General features: G+C 40.3%; 1 protein-coding gene across 2 annotated transcripts in view; it reads left to right on the top strand.

The window, feature by feature from the left end:
- Nucleotides 1-20,704, top strand: part of LOC109925951 (ERC protein 2) — a 591,163-nt gene that overhangs the window by 164,749 nt on the left and 405,710 nt on the right. For both annotated transcript variants that reach the window (XM_048606399.1, XM_048606398.1), the window contains exons 4-5: nucleotides 8,197-8,352; nucleotides 19,051-19,218. In XM_048606399.1, coding sequence (XP_048462356.1) covers nucleotides 8,197-8,352; nucleotides 19,051-19,218 — 324 coding nt within the window. The remainder of the gene's footprint in view (nucleotides 1-8,196; nucleotides 8,353-19,050; nucleotides 19,219-20,704) is intronic.

Genomic DNA, 20,704 nt, shown 5'->3' with positions numbered 1-20,704 from the left:
TAGCTTGGGCCCATGCGGGTACCCATGGCTACCCCCTTTGTCTGTAGGAAGTGGGAGGAATTGAAAGAGAAGTTGTTGAGTGTGAGGACGAGTTTGGCTAAGCGGATGAGGGTATCAGTGGAGGGGGACTGGTCGGGCCTGTGGGACAGGAAGAAGCGGAGGGCCTTAAGGCCATCTGCATGGGGAATGCAGGTGTAGAGGGACTGGACGTCCATGGTAAAGATATGAGGTGTTGGGGACCGGGGAATTGGAAGTTCTGGAGGAGGTGGAGGGCGTGGGTGGTGTCACGGACGTAGGTAGGGAGTTCGTGGACCAAGGGGGAGAAAATGGAGTCGAGATAGTTGGAGATCAGTTTGGTGGGGCAGGAGCAGGTGGAGACAATGGGTCGACCAGGGCGTTCAGGTTTGTGGATTTTGGGAAGGAGATAGAAGCGGGCAGTGCGAGGTTGGGGAACGATGAGGTTGGAGGCCGTGGGTGGGAGGTCACCTGAGGTGATGAGGTTGTGGATGGTTTGGGAGATGATGGTTTAGTGCTCAGGGGTGGGGTCATGATCAAGGGGGTGGTAGGAGGAGGTGTCGGAGAGTTGGCGTCTGGCCTCGGCGATGTAGAGGTCAGTGCGCCATACTACAACTGCGCCTCCTTTGTCCGCGGGTTTTATGGTGAGGTTGGGATTGGAGCGGAGGGCTGCACGTTCTGCGGGGGAGAGGTTGGAGTGGGTGAGAGGGGTGGAGAGGTTGAGGCGATTGATGTCTCGACGGCAGTTGGAGATGAGGTCGAGGGAGGGTAGGAGGCCTTGGGGTGGTGTCCAGGAGGAGGGCGTGTTTTGGAAGCGGGAGAAGGGGTCATTAGAGGGAGGGTTAGGTTCACGGTTGAAGAAGTAAGCGTGGAGGCGGAGGTGGCGGAAAAACTGCTCTATGTCCAAGCGTGAGCGGTATTCGTTGATCTGTGGGTGGAGGGGGACAAAGGTGAGCCCTTTACTGAGGACTGACCGTTGTTCTGGATTCACTCACAACCTTTCCACGTCTACCTTGTCAAGACCATTCAGGATCTTGTACACTTCAAACAAATTAGCCCTCAATTTTTAGTCTCCAGTGAAAACAAACCAGGCCTGCTCAACTTTTCCCTGTGGGACAACCTGCTTATTTCTGAAGAAGGGTCTAGGCCTGAAACGTCAGCCTTCCTGCTCCTCTGATGCTGCTTGGCCTGCTGTGTTCATCCAGCTCTACACCTTGTTATCTCAGATTCCCCAGCATCTGCAGTTCCTACTATTTCTGCTTATTCCTGGTATCAATGTAATCAGCCTTCAATGGATTTGCATCTTTCCTTTAAATAAGGAGACCAAAAATGTCCACTGTATTTAGAATATGGTCTCAACAATGCTCTGTCTAACAAAAACATACCATCCTGATTTTTATGCTCAATCCCTGTCATTATAAAGGGTAGGACAGAGCTATTCTTGTTGATGCTGCAGTATCCTCCTTTCTTAAATATGGAGGCTTTTGTCAGAATTATCCTATAGATGAGTCAGTCACAGAATCATACCTCAACAGAAATTGTTCCAGATTCTACCACCATCATCCCTGGCTATGTCCTGTTCAGGTTCAGCAGGTGCAGCAGCACAGTGGTGAATAACTGGGAGGGGTTTTCCCTTGGAATCTTCCACATTAACTCCACACATAAGATTTCATGGCACTAGGTCGAACATTGACAATGAGACGACCTACCGATTATGAAGACTGGAGACTTTGGGACTGTTCTCCTTGGAGAGAAGAAGGCTAAGAGGAGATCAAATAGAAGAATCTCAAAATCATGAGGGGTCTGGATAGAACAGGTAGGGAGGAACCGTCCCTACTTGGAAAAGGTCAAGATTAAGAAGACAGAGGTTTAAAGTGATTTGCATTAGTAGCAAATATAATATGAGAAAAAGCATTTCCACAATGTGTGGGTTGGGTCTGGACTGTACTGCCTTGAAATGTGGTGGAGGCAGGTTCGATTGAGGCAATCATGAGGGTGAGGGATGATTGTATCCATTCAAATAACATGTAAGGGTAGAGGGATTATAGCACTAAGTCATAATGCTCATTAGGAGAGCCATTGCGGACACAGTGGGCTGAAGGACTGCCTTCTATGCTATGTAATTCTGTGGTTGTCATTGAATGATCCCCTTCAGCTGATGAGTTAGTACTCCTTCATTTTGAATACCATTTAGAAGCAGCACTCTATATGACAGGCACCCAGAATGAGGCTCTGCAATGGCCTTCATCAGGAATGGCTACAGACTGAACTAGACAAATCCTGAAAAGTCATATCCGCCAAATTGGGTCTGCAGCAGTTTGTGAGGGAAAAGTCTACTACACTTGGTCCTTACCAATCAACCAGACGCAGATGCCACTATAGTAGAGATAGGTGTGATCTTGAGCAAGTCCTCCACAATGTGCTGTGGCACCATCACCATGTTGAATGGGATAAATTCAGAATAGATTTACCCTCTCAAACCTAGGCATTCGCACAATGCTGTAGGTCATCAGCATAATTTTATTCAACCACAATGTATCACCTCTCATCTCTCACTGTCAACATTATCAAACCGAGGGAGAGAGCCAGAGGGCATGCAGACATACACAAAAATGAGAGTCAACCTGGTGAAGCTGCGACACAAGGTAGCTTGCGTGCCAAGTACGGGAAGGAGCATGTAATAGAGAAATTGAAGAGATCCTGCCACCAGTGGACCATATTTAAGTCTGTAATCATTCCACATCCAGTTGTGAATGAGGGTGGACAATTAATTGACTAACTGGAGGAGGAAACTTCAACAAATTTCACTTCCTCGATAATGGGGGACGCTCAGCACATCAGTGTGAAAGACAAGTTTAAAGTACTTGCATTGCTCTTCAGCCTGAAGTTCTCAGTGGATGGTCTACCTTAGCCTCTTCCTGAAGTGCCCGCATCACAATGCAAATCTTTAACCAGTTAACCTCACTCCATGTGATCACAAGAAGGGCCAAAGTCATTTGATATGCAACGAATATGGGACCTGACAACAACCCACCAACAAAATTGCAGACCTGTGCTCCAGAACTAGGTATGCCTCTAGTCAAATTGTTTGAATACAACTACAATACTAGCAATTTCCTGATGAGGTGGAAAATTGTCCAAGTATGTCCTGCGCACAACAAGCAAGTCAAATCCAATCTGATCTATTACTGCCCCATCAGAATGGAGGGTGATCTTTCTTTCCTGTTTCCAACATCAAAATCAGCAACATGTTTGATTTTATAGTGGGCAGGTTGGGAAATTCAACAAATGAGGTAGAATTTCTTTTGAGTCCCAAACATCAGTGAATTCCTGACTGTTCAGTGCAACAATTTTAGCTTGAGATTAATGGTGTTATCCCTTGGGATTCAAGCGTAACTTAACTTTGACTTGGTCCCTAAAAATTAGTTGGCACTGATAGTCCTACAGCGTGGAAACCGACCCTTTGGTCCAACTCATCCCTGATTTTCAGGTGCAAGTGTAGTTTATTTGCAAATAGAAATGGGAGCAAAATGTATTCTGTTGTGATTGTGTGCATTTTTAAATAACAAAATCATAAGCACAATTAATTACAGTTTAGCCTTTATTGTTGTTCGTGGAAATTCAGTGATAGTAATGCCATTGAATGTCAAGGAGCAATAATTAGATCCTTGGCACGAGTAAGATAATGATGTTACTTGCCACTTGTCAGCCCAAGCCTGGGTATTGTCCAAGTCTTGCTGCATTTGGACATGGATTGCTTCAGTACCTTAATTACAAATGATATTGAACTTTGAGCAATCATCAGTGAACATAGGAGCAGGAGTAGGCCATTAATTTTGCTCTGCTATTTTATATAATCAATGGTTGATTGAACACTTCGGTACCCTTCACCTACAGATCGCCATAATCCTTTATATTGATAAACAATAACCATTGATAAACAAATATTTATCAACCTATACCTTAAAGATACTCAAAACCTGAATTTCCATTACCCTCTGAGAAAGAAAATTTCACAGATTCACAACCCTTTGAGTAAATAAATTCTCATTTCAGTCCCCATTTCTGGCTTTATGAAGAAGCAGCTAAAAATGGTTGGTCCTAGGACACTACCCTGACGAACTCCTGCAGAGATGTCTTGGGGCTGAGATTACTGACCATGAAGAACCATGCGCCAACCTTGTGAAAGATGGCCACCCATTGAGTTTTAAACATTGGTGAAATTTCATTTAATGGGCTATGCAAACTTAAAATCTAAAATTTCTGGCAACCTTTGTACATATTCAGAAAATGTTTCATTGTTATCGGTTTTTCTGAAGGCTGAAGAGAAGGCAGAAATAATGCTGGAAGAAAGCAGCTTAGCGTCAGCCCACAAGTCCCTAACCTTAACGCATCACGTTTGTAAGTTGAAGTGGTGTTTCTCCAGCATGAAATAATTGCCACTTCAGGACAGTATTCTCAAATGCTCTTAAGCCTGTGGCAAGTCTGTGAAGTATTGGAAGAAGATTAGAGAATTACTGCAGTTGTTGCATTAGCCATTGGTCGTTAGCTGCAGATATCCTTCGAGCAGCTGACACAACTCCATGTCTGACTCCCTGCAGATCTGCAGCCTGTGAGCTCCATTGGTCATGGTTGCTGCAGATTAGATGTGCCAGGTACAATGCATGGACTCTTAAAATGCTGAGCCAAACTGGCCCCTGTTGGCTTTGATCACCCACCCATGCCATCTGCTACATAAAGCACAGTGTACTATTACACCAGGAATTGTGATGTTACCTAAAATTAATGTCACATTATAACTCATCACTCTTTCGTATATCGAGTTTAATCTATTATGTCTGCTATCACAGCATACAATATTAATTGGTGGCTGTGCATACCGTAAACTCTGACATTGTGAAATAATATGCAGCCTTTGGTGAAGATGAGTATGAAGTGCCATGTAATACCTCTGGTGCAGTCTTAGTAACTTGGTATTCTTCAATTGCAGCCTTGGTGCTACCAGAAAGTTTGTTCATGGGGGAGTTTCCATTGTAGGGCATTGTGATACTAACAGAAATATTCTAGACAAGAATTGGCATAAAGGCTTTTAAAGTCAAAAGTGGCTGTTTAAAACAAAGTGGATATGTTTTTAAAAAGTTGATAAGAGTCTTCAACACCTTTTTGACTAATCGGATTGTCAAGTTTGTTTTGTTGTAATCCTTGATTCCCATGTAGTACAACTTGGTATGTCATTCAATGCCTGCATTAGTGCCAGGAAATCATGAGCAAAATTACATTTATATATTTAATTTAAACATCTGTGAAACTTCCAAAATGCATGTGTTACACAAAACGGTTTGAGATTTAGAGCTTTGCTCCATTTTCAAATGGTTTGTTCAATTTATACCTTTTTCAGTTGAGAAAGTCAAATCAGTGTATGTCAACTTGTCTGAGCAATGCAGTATTATATTGTCAATTATCGGCAAAATGGCATGTGCTAGCTTATTGATTATAAAAGATAAAGTGCATTATGACTTATAAAATACTGTGCTGATTGCATTTTAAAATTGAATCCTTCTAGCTCCAAGTTGAATTTTTCTTTCATTTTATTGGTTTAAATTGGAAATGGACTGAACTATTAAAATGTTTTGGAACTCAACATTACAAAAAAGACCATTTGATGTTTTGGAAGGTTCTCCCATCCCCTAATAATTAGCATTAATAAAATTCTGTTGAAGAAGAGCCAAGGTTGAAGCTTTCTGGAGAAACTGAAAAAAAAAACGAGGAGAAAAAATGCATTGCTTACATTTTCTTGTGGCTTTCTTGTCAAAATACTGACCTCCAGATCAGTATTCAAGTTTGAGTCCTATCCTGTCTTTCTTGTCTGCTGTTGAACTCAGTCTTGTTCAACTTTTGGTTTGATTTTCTTTCACATCAATCAGCAATCATGGCCTGGGTGGCCTTGTTTTTGCTTCAAACCTTAAAAGACGCTTGAGCTGGACATGGGAGTATTCTCTGCATTGCCAGAATTCAAATCCAAGACTACCCCTTGTTGGGAGTCTGAAACTGCAAGTGATGACGAGACCCTGGATTTATGTATCTAGGTGTATAATTGAAGTAAACCTGAAAGAACTCTTGATGCAGGAAATCGGAAACCAAAACACAAATTGCTGGAAAAGCTTGGCAGCATCTGTGGAGAGAAATCAGAGTTATCACTTCGGGTCCAGGTGTGTGTGTGTGTGTGTGTGTTTGTGTGTTTGTGTGTTTGTGTGTGTGTGTGTCTGATTGAAGTGTCCGATTTTTGTGAATGTTATTTCTCTAAAGTGTAAAGGAGGGCATTTTAAATTTGCCCTTCCTGCTAATGGTTGAGAGTAGCTTTGTAGAGAGGTCTGGAAAACAGACTGTGATTCCTCTTTGAAGAAGAATCCACAGACATTGAGGGAAATTTAACATAAAACAACTTTGATATCAAAGCATAAAATGCTTCCCGTTCTCATGTTATGGCAGGATATGTGGAGAGAAACAGTGTTAACATTTTAGGTTTATGCCTTTGCATTGGAACTGGCAAAAATTAGAGATGCAAAAGTTTTGAGCAAAGTTTGGATGGGACAAAGAAAGAACAAAGTTCCGTAATAGGGTGAAAGTCACCAGTGATTGAATGGCTTGAGCTAGTTTTCCAAATCCAAAGGGAATAGTGAGGAAGCAGGAAAAGAAGCAAAACCTGCCTAGAACAGGTGTGCTGCTGACAGCAACAAAAAATAAGGGGGGAAACCAAAACATGCAAAGAAAAGGAAACAAAATTGTCAAGAGATAATTGCAGGAAATGATTGAACTGTTGATTTTAGAAGGCTGTGAAGTACCAAATTGAAAGACGAGGTACCGTTTTTTGAGCTTCTGTTGAACTTCACTGCAACAGGACAGTGGCCAAAGGTGGAAACGACCACCTGAGATCAAGGTGGAGTATCAAATTGTCAGGTCACCAGAAGCTTGGGGTCATGTTTGCATATTCTGAAGGAAGGGGTTTCTCAAGGCAGTCACCCAATCTGTTGTGGGTCTTCCATGCAGAGGAAACAACATTTTGAACAACGAATGCAAGATTGGAACAAGTACACATAAAATCACTGCTTCACCTGGAAGGAATGTCTGGAGCCTTGGATGGTGAGGCAAGAGCTGTTTAAAAAGACAAGTGTACATCTCCTGTGTTTGCTTGAAAATATGCTGTGGGAAGGAGTGATTTAGGAGTGGACCAGGGTGTCATGGATGAATGATTCCTTTGGAATGCTGGAAAAAGAGGAAGGCATACTTGATGTCAATGTGCTGGAGGTAATGGAAAAAACAGAAAATGGTCTGTTGAATATGAATGGTGGTGGGTGCAGAGTGAGGACACTTGAGATCCCTCTCACAGTTCTGGATGAAGGGGAAGGGTTTGAGGGCAAAAGTGTGAGAAATGGCAGATGTGGTCAAGTGTCTAGTCAACTATGAGAGTGGTGGTGGTGGAACTGAATTCTTGGTTGAGGGGAAAAAGACAACATTTCAGAAATGCTGTTGTGAAAGGTTGCATAATCAGGACTGATGCAATGGAGATGGTAGAACAGGGGGAAAGGAATGGAATCCTTGTAGAGTGTAAAGAAGTGTACTGGAGGTAGCTGCGGGAGTCTCTGAGCTTATAATGAAAGTCTCTATTTTCCCAGTTCTGATGAAAGGTCTCGGACCTGAAATGTTAACTGTGTTTCTTTCCACAAATACTGCCATAACCTGCTACAAATTCCTGAGCATTTTCTGTTTTTATTCCAATTTCCAGCATCTGTAGTGTTCTCGTTGTCAAGTGTCGTTTAAGCCTGACCTATCTTGGTTTAGTGTAACTTTAACACAGTCACCTGACATAGTCACAAGGTAGAAGCCAAAGTACAGTAATATTTTATAGGCCAATTTGAGACAAAAAGATCTCTGGATAATTTCTTGTCTGATTGCCAATGATAATTAAGTAAGTTTCTGGAGACCACTGTGACACAAATCTCAATGACCCACTGTTCTTGTTTTGTTGATGTGTTTGCTGCAGATGTTGTGCTGCAAATGGTGTTTTGCTGTTTTCACTCCAGTGGCTAATAGATTTAGAATTATGATTTTTTTTTTTTCATTTTGTGGCATATAATAACAGCAGTAGTTGTTTACAAATTGTAATTTTGTTTTCTGCCTTAGGATACCAAGATTGCCTCACTGGAGAGAAATATTAGGGATTTAGAGGATGAAATTCAAATGTTGAAGACTAATGGAGCTCTGAGTACTGAAGACCGGGAAGAAGAGCTTAAACAGATGGAAGTTTACAAGAGTCATTCAAAGTTCATGAAAAATAAGGTGATTATTATTTTTGGATAGATGTAAGATTTCTAAGTGATCACATGGGCAAGTACCATGTTGAGGCTTCTTGCTTTTGTTGTTTCAATCACAGATGCTGTTAAACTTCCTTCAGCCAGTTAGTAAGGAAAGTAACCAGAAGTCAATCTTTACTTAGTTTTTGACTTATTCATGAAGTGAAACATTTCAAATGCTATTTTCTAACCTGGTTCTAACCTTCTAACACTCCCACCAGTGCAAATAAATGTTTCTTTATACTCTTTCAAAAAACAAATCAACTTGAAAATCAAATTACCTTATTAGCAGAGGTACTGGCCCTTTAAAGGGCCAAAGTTTAAAGCAAACTTAGAATTTAAATTAAGATAATATTTTGGGAGAGATTATACCTACCAGTCATGGAAGGCCTGAAGCTTACCAGTAGAAACAACATGATCCCACTCTCTGCCACCCTTGCATGGACATAACTATGGAAGAGAGATAGGCATTTAGGGGTAGAGTAATGATCTTCTCCGCACTGCCTAGTCTTGTTAATAGCCACATTTATTAGACCCAGGAGCAGAACCATGTGGAGATCCTCCAAAGTACTTGTCCCTGTCTTGTACCGGGTAGCTAAATATGAGGGTGGGTTTGAAGTTCAGGCAAAAATTGTGGAGCATCCTCTGAAAAAGTGAAAGGAGGGCTACAATTCAACACAACTTACAAATGCATGGTGCACAGACTACAAAAAAGCATAGACTGCCTGAGAATCCATTAACTGTCCTATCCTCTTATTGTATGCAGCCTCCTCCATGCCAGATCCCTGACGGTAAAGAGGAGGCTGCCTGTGTAAAATGCCCTTAAGTGTCTCTTTATGTTCTTTTAAAATGAACAAGTGAACAAAATTAAAAGTGAGCAGTGCTGTAAAGGGGCTCTGTAACAAAAATAAAAACTTCTAAAAACAAAATTTTAGATTTCACTTTTGAGTGGAAATGTCTTCCAGCCCCTCTGAGATTCACCTGGTTAGGGAAGGCCTCATATGTGCCAGTGGACACTGCGTGCGCCCTTTCTAAGGATATCTAATGCATATGTAACTAAAAAAGAGAGGCAGGTAGTTAGGGCTAACGACCCCTTCCATGGCCTACTGCTTGGACCTGTTATAGGTTACCTTGGCCAGGCTCCAGAGTAGACCCACAAGGAGGTCTGTCTGTGCTCCTCTGCCCAAGGTGATCAAAGGTTGTGTATGTGAGACTGAAATACAAGCAGACATTGAGCATTAACACCCTCCCCCAAAAAAAAGTCGTGAAAAAGGGACTGCAGTCTCTCACACCTGCATGCATGTGAATGGACTCCTCAAGACTGCAGAAAAAGCAGCTGGTCTGGGACTCCATGAAAACGATCTTAAATGTTTATCGCATAGGACCACTGCATAAAACACCCCCTCCACCAAATTCCCGATGGCAAAAGCAAGGGCCTCTACCTGGAGACTCCTCATAAGAGTTATACAATACAGAAGCGCACCCTTCAGTCCAACTCATTCATGCCGATCAGGTTTCCCAAACCGAACTAGTCCCATTTGCCTGTGTTTGGCCCATGTCCCTCTAAACCTTTCCTATCCATGAATCTCTCCAAATGTCTTTTAAATGTTGTAACTGTACCTGCACCTATCACTTCACCTGGTAGCTCGTTCCATTCATGCACCACCCTCTGTGGAAAAAGTTGTCCCTCAGGTTGCGTTTAAATCTTTCCCCTCTCATCTTAAACCTGTGCCCTCTAGTTCTGGACTCCCCTTGGCTAATCACCTTATCTAGCCCCACATGATTTTATAAACTTCTATAAGGTCACTTATCTGCCTCCTACTTACCAGGTAAAAAAGTCACGGCCTCTTCAGCCTCTATTATACCTCAAACTTCCTTGTAGATTTTTTTTCTGCACTCTTTCTAGTTTAATAACATTCTTCCCATGGCAGGTTGACTAGAATTGTACACAGTATCTCAAATGTGGCCTCACTGATGCCTTGTGCAGCCGCAACATGATGTCCCAACTCCTATACTCAGTGTTCTGACCAATGAGGGCAAGTGTACCAAAAGCCGCCTTTGCCACTCTGTCCACCTGCAATGCCATGTTCAAGGAACTGTGAACCAGCACACATCGGTCCCTCTGTTCAACAACACTCCAAGTGTGTCTTTTGATGATTAAATCAACAATTGAATTTATTAAGAAACCCGGTTGATAGATTTTGTTGTTTAAAACTGACAGAAGATATTTAATTAGTCGTCTTGGTAATCATTTTTATTTTATGTTGTGATCGATAGTGTGACAAGAGCAAAAATAGAAGTTTGCAGCAGAATGAAGACATGCTTCAATTGTGGATGGGTGTACAAATAACTGGAAAAGGATAAAATGATATTTGCCAGGTTTCTTGTGCATTATTATATCAAAATGGCTGTGGCTGGAGCAGGGAGATTTTTCCCAAGAACAATTTTCAAAGAATAAACAAGATTTGTAAGGACATCTCTGCTTATCTGTTAGAATAGTAGGGTTGTAATGGTAGGGCATTTTAAGTTTTGAAATATAGACTGGCACTGCCATAGTGTTAAGGGCTTTGATGGAGATGAATTTAAGTGTGTACACGAAAATTTTCGGATTCAGTACGTGAAGGAGAAGGAGCAAAACTTAACCATCTCTTGAGGAAATAAGGCAGGGCAAGTGACTGAGGTGTCAGTGGGGGAGCACTTTGAGGCCAGTGATCATAATTCTATTAGTTTTAAAATAGTTATGGAAAAGGATATTCCTGATCTTAAAAATTAAAATTCTAAATTGGAGGAAGGCCAATTTTGATAGTATTAGGCAAGAACGTGCAGAATTTGATTGAGGAGTGGTGGCGGCTATTCGCAGGTAAAGGGATGGCTGGAAAGTTGGAGGCCTTCAAAAATGAGATAATGAGAGTCCAGAGATGGTATGTTCCTGTTAGGGTGAATGGCAAGGTTGGTAGGTGTATGGAATGCTGGTTGACTAGAGAAATTGAGGCTCTGGTCAATAAAAAGACAAAAGCAAATGTCAGGTATAGATAGCTAGGATCAAGTGAATCCCTGTGAAGAGTATAAAAGCAGTAGGAATATACTTGAGGGAAATCAGGAGGGCGTAAAGGGGGACATGAGATAACTTTGGCAAATACGGTTAAGGAGGATCCACACAGATTCTATAGAAGATTGTGTGCACAACCCAGACCATCACGGAAGGCAACCTTCCATCCATGGACTCTATTTACATGGCTCGCTGCTGCAGAAAGGCAGCCAACATCATCAAAGGCCCATTGCACCCTGGTAAAGACCTCCTACAACCTCTTCCGTTAGGCAGGAAGTACAGAAGCTTGAACACACGCACAAGCAGGTTCAGGAACAGCTTCTTTCCGGCTGTTATCAGACTGTTGAATGGAGTCTAGCCTCCAGTAATGTAACCTGCAATGTTACCTGTATGCCACTCAGTCTTTTTGCTCTGTACGTCCTTTGCTTGCTGTGATCTGCCTGTACTGCTTGTAAACAAAGCATTTCACTGTATTTTGGTACACATGATCAATAAAATCAATCAATCAGTCAAATGAGAGTAATCAAGGAAAAAATAGGGCTTCTTAAAGATCAGCAAGGCCACCTACGTATGGAACCGCAGGAAAAGGTGATTTACTGAACAAGTATTTCGAATCAGTATTTATTGTGGAGAAGGATCTGGATACGAGAGAACTTTGAGAAATAAATAGTGGTATCTTGAAAAATGTCCATGTTACAGAAGAGGAGGTGCTGGACGTCTTAAAACGCAGGTTGATAAATCCCCGGGACCTGATCAGGTGTACCCGAGAACTTTTTGTGGGACGTTAGGGAAGTGATTGCTGGGCCCCTTGCTGACATATTTGTATTGTCAATAACCACAAGTGAGGTGTCAGAAGACTGGAGGTTATCTAATGTGGTGCCATTATTAAAGTAAGGTGGAAAGGAAAAACCACGGAACTTATAGGCCGGTGAGCCTGTCATCGATGGTGGGCAAGTTGTTGGAGGGAATCCTGAGGGACAGGATTTACATGTATTTGGAAAGGCAAGGACTGATTAGGGATAGTCAGCATGGATTTGTGTGTGGGAAATCTTGTCTGACTAACTTGGCTGAGTTTTTTGAAGAAGTAATGAAGAAGATTGATGAAGGCAGAGTGGTCGATGTCATCTATATGGACTTCAGTAAGGTGTTCAACAAGGTTCCACATGATAGACTGATTAGCAAGGTTAGGTCACATGGGTTCCAGGGAGAACTAGCCATTTGGATATAGAACTGACTTGAAGTTAGCAGACAGAGGGTGGCGGTGGAGGGTTCCTTTTCAGACTGGAGGTCTGTGACCAACGATGTGCAACAAGGATCGGTGCTGATCCACTGTTTTTCGTCATTTTATATAAATTATTTGCATGTGAATATAGGAGGTATGGTTAGTAAGTTTGCAGATGACATGAAAATTGGTGGTTTATTGGACAACAATGAAAGTAACCTCAGAGTACAAGAGGACCCTGACTCGATGGGCAAATGGGTTGAGGAGTGGTAGATGGAGTTTAATTTAGATAAATGTGAGGTGCTGCATTTTGGAAAGGCAAGACTTGTACACTTAATGGTAAGGTCTTGGGAAGTGTTGCCGAACAAAAAGACCTAGGAGTGCAGGTTCATTGTTCCTTTAAACTGGAGTCCCGGTAGACAGGGTGGTGAAGAAGGCATTTGGTGCGTTTTGGTTTTATTGGTCGGTGCATTGAGTTTAGGATTCGGGGGGTCATGTTGCGCTGTATGGGATATTTGCTTAGGCCACTTTTGGAATATTTTGTTCAATTCTTGTCTCCCTGCTATTGGCAGGATGTTGTGAAACTTGAGAGTGTGCAAAAAGATTTACAAGGATGTTGCCTGGGTTAGGGGGGTTTGAGTCATAGGGAGAGGCCGAATAGGCAGGGGCTGTTTTACCTGGTGCACTGAAGGCTGAGGTTCATAAAATTATAAGGGGAATGGATAGGGTAAATAGCCAAGGTTTTTTTTTCCCAGGGTAGGGGAGTCCAGAACTAGAGGACATAGGTTTAAGGTGAGAGAGGAAAGATTTAAAAGGGACCTAAGGGGCAATATTTTCACACCCAGGGTTGTGTCTGTTTGGAATGAGCTGCAAGAGGAGTTGGTGGAGACTAGTACAGTTAAAACATTTTTAAAAGGCATCTGGATGGGTACATGAATAAGAAGGGTTAAGAGAGATATAGGCCAAATGCTGGCAAATGGGACCAGATTAATTTAGGATATCTGATCGGCATGGACGAGTTGAGCTGAAGGGTCTATTTCCATGCTGTACATGTCTATGACTTCATAATTGGGCTAATTGAATTGAATGCAAGGTTAGGATTAGAGTTAATCATGGGGTCTAGGAAGGTAAATATAATTGAGATAGTGGCATAGCAATTGAACTTGAAAAAACAGCAATGCAAGCCCGATTGATGAATTATTTGATTAGCAAGTATTTCTTTGCAGATAGAGTAACTAGAACTAGAAACGGAAATGGAAATCATAATGCTTGAACTTGAAAGAGAGCAGCAATAAAGAAAGAGAAAGAGCTCATCAGTGGGAGGGAACAGAAGACAAAAGAACAGTTCAAGCCAGGAGAAAAGATGTTGGGAAGTTAACATCCTTTTCCTTTATTCTTTATATAGCTAACCCAATCTGTTTCAGCCTCACATTATCGTTCCTTGATTTTAACCAAATATTGGTGGTCTAGCACTTTTAAAGTAAACTCCTTCCACTAAGATCATATATGTTTAACAACACTCGGACATCTTTCTACTTTCTTAGGAGTAGCTGCATTATACACCTGGCTATAGCCATGACACCTACAGAATGGACCAAACCCAAACTTTTATATAATCTTTTTTGAATTTATGTGTGCTGCCTGAGCCCAGAAAAACATTCCAGAATCTTCTGTCTGAGTTCATAACTGGTCATAATATTGTTCATCCATAAACTCTTCAAATGTAAACAAAACATATTTTAAAAGTGTCTTTCTGACTTTTTTAAACCATAGCTACAGAAATACTTACAAGTTAGTCATTAAACTCCTTTCAACACATAGTTCTCCCATATGCTTTAAATTCAAAATTCCAAATTCAAAAGTGAATAATTTTTAAAATGTATATTAATGGCACATCTTGCAATGCACAAGTAATGCATTTTAATTGAAGTGCGATATAGCTGCATGCTAAAAATAAATAAAAATATTTTGTTGCAGCTGATTGAGGAGTTTAAAAAGAACAGGGCTAATTCACCTGGTCGCACCCGATTGTAACAGTATACAGTCTGCAGGTGGTTAACAGGCCGAGGGCTGATGTTTTGAATTGTCAGATTTTTTGAAGAACGAGCAAATTACTTGATATTTCTCTATTTGCATCACCGTTTAAACAGGCACTATATTCTTGGAAACAACAGTAACATCTAAAACAAATAACAATGGTCAATGCCTCATATGATTCCATACAGATTCTATGCACTTGTCTATTCATATGTGGGTTATAATGTCTTCAACCTTAGCAAGGTAAAATATGAACAAGCTAACTGGGTTGTAACTAAGGCGTTGATCTTTTTGTTAACAGAATTTGAATACTGTGCTCGTAAAATAAATGCTGGATGAAGTAGAAAGATTGTGACAGATAAGTGATAACCAAGTCCATGAAAACATTGCCTCAGGCTGTGCATTTTTGTCATTCTTTATACGCTGTCTCTGAATCAAAAAATGCAAAGTGCTATTAACCTTTGAACTGCACTAACTGGGCAAACTAACCCATGAGAAAGACTTTGCTTTTTGAAAACTAATTTAAAAATACTAATATTCTGATATGCTTGTCATTGTCTACCTAAAATTTTATAAAAAGAACTTTCAACAAAATGAACCAATCTTGTCCCTTGTCAACATAGGAATGTTGTTATGAATCTTCACAAAGCTCTTTCACCAGATCCATCCATAATTAATTTTGTGTTATGAGTTCTAAAATACATTACAAATCCCTCCTTTCAGCTGGTGACCTTTTGAGGTGGAAGTATTATGTATTTTTCTGCCCTTAAATGTTTTCTGCCATAAAAGGCCTATGTTCAGGTTATATAAAAATAATTGATCAGAAAAAAGAAGAAATCTGATGACCAACATCTGTAGAACAAAGGCCTTTTCATTGAATTTATTTTGGGTGCAAATAATCTCTTGGTGCTTCAGTCTCTGAATATCTGCTTGAGGAAATGATGAGGCTTAAGTTCCATTGTTTATGCCCTAAGTTCTCTTCACACTAAATTGGCACAAAAATGATATGTATGCACACTTCAGAATTATAAACTTTACATTTATGTACAGACCCTGTCAACATTTCTGATTATAAATATTTATGTTCACCTTTTATAATGGAACTGGCCATGTAAACTCGTTATGTTCAATTGCCTCTTCAAGGCGTGGAAGTACCAACAGTGTGAAATTACTGTGTGGCACAGTTATGTAGGCGGTTTTCTTTAGCCGCATTGGCAATTAAACAGGAGGCTGCATGTAAATTTTCATCATCAACAACAGTGGAGCCCAGCATGTGAAAGCAAAGTGCATGGCTGAAAGCATTTACAGCCATCTTCAGTTAGACATGTGAAATAGATGGTCCACCTCTGTGCACTTCTGATAATTCGCTCATCATGGATACCTGACTGCAGCCAATTTCGTTCACTCTCTTGATAGCAAAATAACTGAATTCATGAAATACAGCCACAATTATGAGCCCTGATACCATCCTGTCTGTGGTGCTGAAACTTATCCTGAGCTAAGATGTTTCATTTGTAAAGACTGCATCTGTTTATTTTGACTTATTTGTGATTGTGGACTGAATTGGGGGAGAAATCTGTTTTACAGCAAAGGACTGAGGATGGAATTGCTGAACTTTTAAAAGTTTGAAGTTTACGAAATTCATTGTGGGTCATGTTTATAATGCTGCTTTGCAAGCAGTGGGGAATGATTTAAAAGGTAATGGTGCAGTTTTGGAGTGTGCGCACAAAGTAAGATATGGTGGCAGCAAGTAGCTGTTAGGTTTGTGCTCACTCAGATAGTAAGAACTGCCGATGCTCGAGTCAGAGATAACAGTGTGGAGCTGGAGTAACACTGCTTTTCTGCTCCTCTAATGCTGCCTGGCCTGCTGTGTTCCTCCAGCTCCACACTAGGTTAGTGCTGTTGTGACCAGTTATGGATGCCTAAGGCCATCAGCCTGACAATAACAGCTCAGGTTCATGGTTAGCTGAATGGCTTGTGTGAACGTGAGTGATACAGTGAGAAGCTTTTGGATGCTGGAGGGGAGGTGGTGTGTCTCTCTGCAGTTAAAAAAAAAATTGCTGTCTGATGAAAGCTGTTATTTTGTCCCACTAGGTGCAGTATGCTGTGGCCTTCTGTTTCCATGTGTTCATGTTTTAACCACCATTTTGTGCAGTATAGTTTCTGTGCTACAGCAACACTCAAATTTCAGTCTAAATTCCGGTTTTGGTCTTGACCTGACTGCAGGGGAGTAGTTTGAAACCTGAAGACGTGGTTTCACGCTATGTAAGTTTGGAACTGCAAAGATTATAACAATGGGATAGATGTTTTTGTTCGTTTTCAGTTTCATTGATTTAGTGACTAATTAAGTCAAATTCCATTTTCATTAAATAGCTTAGTGAAATTCTTACTGGTCTGTTGAGGATTAATACCGCAATATTTCACATTATTTAGTGAAAACCATAATTACTGGCTTTTAAGTGGGAACACTGCTTTATTTTACAATCAGAAATGAACTTTTCATGGACAAAAGTGGGATGTGTCCAGTTTGTTTTCCCAAGTGGAACAAAAATTGAAAATGGAGGTTTCAAGATGGGCAGAGGGAGGTCAAATGAGCTGTAGAATCAAGAAGGTTGACTTCTTAGGATGACAGAATGTTGGACACAAGTGCAATGGAGCCTGTGAATTTGTCGCACACTGAACAGTGAGCCCATTGATCTTGGAAACTGTTGTTTGGTTGAGAAGATGCAAAAACAGTTCAATTGATAAATCTTGTGAAATACAGAAATATTTTACCAGTTTGAATGAACTTTGAATGCTGAAAGGCCTAGATAGAGTGGACATGAGAAGACGTTTCCACTATTAGGAGAGACTAGGACCCAAGGGCACAGCCTCGGAGTGAAGGGATGACCCTTTAGAACCAAGAAGAGGAGGAACCATTTTTATATATATATATATTTAACTCGTGATAAGTGGTCCTAAATATTTGGCATTAATGCAGAATCTTTTGCCACAGTGCCTGAATATTAATTTTAAAGTGCTAAATTGAGTAAATACAGTTCCAACTAGGCATTATGAAATTAGTGTTTCCTGATTTAAATCCACATTGTGATTTTTGATTTGAAATGTCTTCATAGATTTGCTATCACTTTTCTATTTACTTCTTTACTATCTGCCATCTGCTGTGTGATATAAATAATTTATATCATCATATTCAGATGACAGCATCAGTGGCAAGACCGCATTTGTTGCCCTAGTAAGATCCTTAGAAGTATTGAGTCAGGGTGAATGTAGTTTGTATACATGCACCTTAAGAGCCTTGGAAGTTTCTGGTTGATCATTTACAATTAACAATTGAAGTGAAAGGGTACCAATGCTGTAGTTTTAACTGAGCTTTGCAACACGTTTGTTTTTCTTTTAAAAGAGCCAATTATTTGATATGAGCAGTTTGAAAACCGGGATATTACTTTAGGTATCCCATTCAGTAAAGGAATAGGATTAATGTCATGGCTTTGTTTCCGGGCACTAACTTGAGCCCAAATGGCCACCTTTTAAAATACATGAATAATTTGTAGACGGATGTTGAGAGTAGGGTTTTCTTCATTATTACATATTTGGTGCATTTTGTATCCTGCATCTACCAAGGTGACAGAGGTAAATTAGATAGACTGTTATGGTGATGTATTTGCCCATGAATGCCATGTGCCTGTGGTGCCATTTACAATTTCCTTGGCTTTACTGTTTAAAAACAAAATAAGAACATATTGGAAACACTGCACTTTATTTTTCAGAGTGTTTAGGGTGTTTCTGCAAATATTGCTGAATGTATGGCTCTTAATGTTATTTGACTGAAGCCCATTGCACTGTAACAATGTACAGTATCAAAATACTAAATTAATAAACTCTCATTGTATTCTTCCTGAACTGTAAAACGTATCTAGTGAAGCCAATGTTATTGGCCTGCTAACCTCCTTCAGTTCAGCTTGGTTTTTAATAAAGGAACTGGCTGCCTGTTTATTTTACCCTTTTGAGTCATAATATGTATAATTTGTTTAGCATTAACTAAATGCTTTTTCTTTGTTGAAAAATTAAACTGTATTTGTTTGAAATATAATTTTTAGTTTGTCAGATAATGAAAATAAGCAACTCTTTTTGTGTTGTATAAGGTGTAATTCTGTTATGTGCACCGGCTTAAGCCAAACAATTGGTGCAACCAACTATTTTGTTAGGAATAAAAACAAAGTTGCTGGAAAAGCTCAGCAGGTCTGGCAGCATCTGTGAAGGAAAAAACAGAGTTTATGTTTTGGGTCCGATGACCCTTCCTCAGGTTTTTGTTTTTGTTAGGAATGGTCATTTTCTTTGTTATTTTATGTCGGTATATTTTGTTTCAATTACAGATCGATCAGTTAAAACAGGATTTGTCCAAGAAGGAATCTGAACTCCTTGCCTTACAAACCAAGCTGGAAACATTGAACAATCAGAATTCTGATTGTAAACAACACATTGAGGTTCTCAAAGAATCACTCACTGCCAAAGAACAGAGAGCTGCCATACTTCAAACAGAGGTAAATTAAGGACACTTGCCTTTTATCTGTCATGGGTGAACTTGATAGAATTCTGAACTTGATGTAGTTCTGAACATTTGATTTGCACTTCTTACGAAATAATAAATGTTATGTGCAGTTGGTCTCCATTAGTATAGCAAGGGGAAATTGAGGCCAAATTTTATAGTTGGATGAAGTAAAGTAATAGATGGTTTCTATTCTAAATAGACATACAAATTTGTAATGGGAAAAGCTGATTAGAATTGTGCATTCATGTAAGATTTCTGTTATAGATTAACATTCTTGGTGTATTGTGTAAAATGATTGTAAGATGTTGTTTGGTTAATGCTCAATCAGAAGGTGATAGGTAAATCTTTTGAAAAGAAAAAGAAAATGAAATCAGCCGATGTGAAGTTTCCAAGACTTAATCTTAGAGACTTTTAAAAATTAACTTGTGTCTTTCAATTATTTAAACGGTTATATTCAATGTATTACTTTATTAGCATCTTTTGCTAATTGAAACCTTTTCTTAAGTGGTGCTGTCTGAGGACACTCATTTGTTGCAGATGGGACACTTGCCTTTATCATTTGAGGCATACCTAAGAATGTTATATTGGAGCTGTGCAAAAGTTTGTTCAGGCCACAGCTGGAGTACTGGTTGCATTCTGGTCACTGCACTATAGGAAGGATGTAGTTGCACTGGAGCAGGTACAGAGGAGATGCACCTGGATGTTGCTGGGATGAAGAGTTTTAGCTCCGAATAGAGGCTGCAAAAGCTTGATTTACTTTTTTTCAAGCAGGAAAGATTGAGGGAGAAACCTGGTAGAGGTGTATACGAAATGAGAGGCAGCACAAAGTGGCTATGTCCTTTGATTGAAGGGTCAGTAACAGGAACTGGCCCTGTCTCATTAGGGCTCAGGATGGACCATGGGCATTTAGATTCTGCTTGGAGCTAGAATCGGATCATTTATTAATGCTGGAGTGCAGCTTTGTAAAGCTGTACTTCTCTTTTGTAACTGAAGTATAGTCTGGCCAGAACAATGGAATCCAGTCTCAGAGGGAATCAGATCTTCTGGAAAGAAAGACCGTGAGAGGTATGTGGGATCTGTCTTGCCTGAATCTGCTATTTGATGTACGCTGTAGTATCCAAGTACACCTTATCTGTTAACCCATATTTAGCTCATGTCAATTCTAGATTCTGGAGTATAAGGTGTGTGTGTGTGTGTGAGTGTGTGTGTGGTAATATATTTTTGCATATACTGTTCTGATTTTGCGTAGCTGTTGAAAAGCTGTGGAAACTTCTGGCTTTATTCCCTAAGTAAGTATTGGAATTTCAAACTTTGTCGACTTGAAACACAAATGTTACTGGTCCTTAACCAGATTGTAATGTAAATCATCTCATCTGATAAGATAACAAGGATTAAATAATGGCCAGAGATAGTGGGAACTGCCGATGCTGGAGAATCTGAGATAACCAGGTGTAGAGCTGGATGAACACGGCAGGCCA

This window comes from Rhincodon typus, chromosome 16, assembly GCF_021869965.1.
Source record: "Rhincodon typus isolate 14 chromosome 16, sRhiTyp1.1, whole genome shotgun sequence".
NCBI classification, from domain to species: Eukaryota; Metazoa; Chordata; class Chondrichthyes; order Orectolobiformes; family Rhincodontidae; genus Rhincodon; species Rhincodon typus.
Note: the sequence above shows the minus strand (reverse complement) of the source record. Positions and strands in the feature narration are given on the sequence as shown.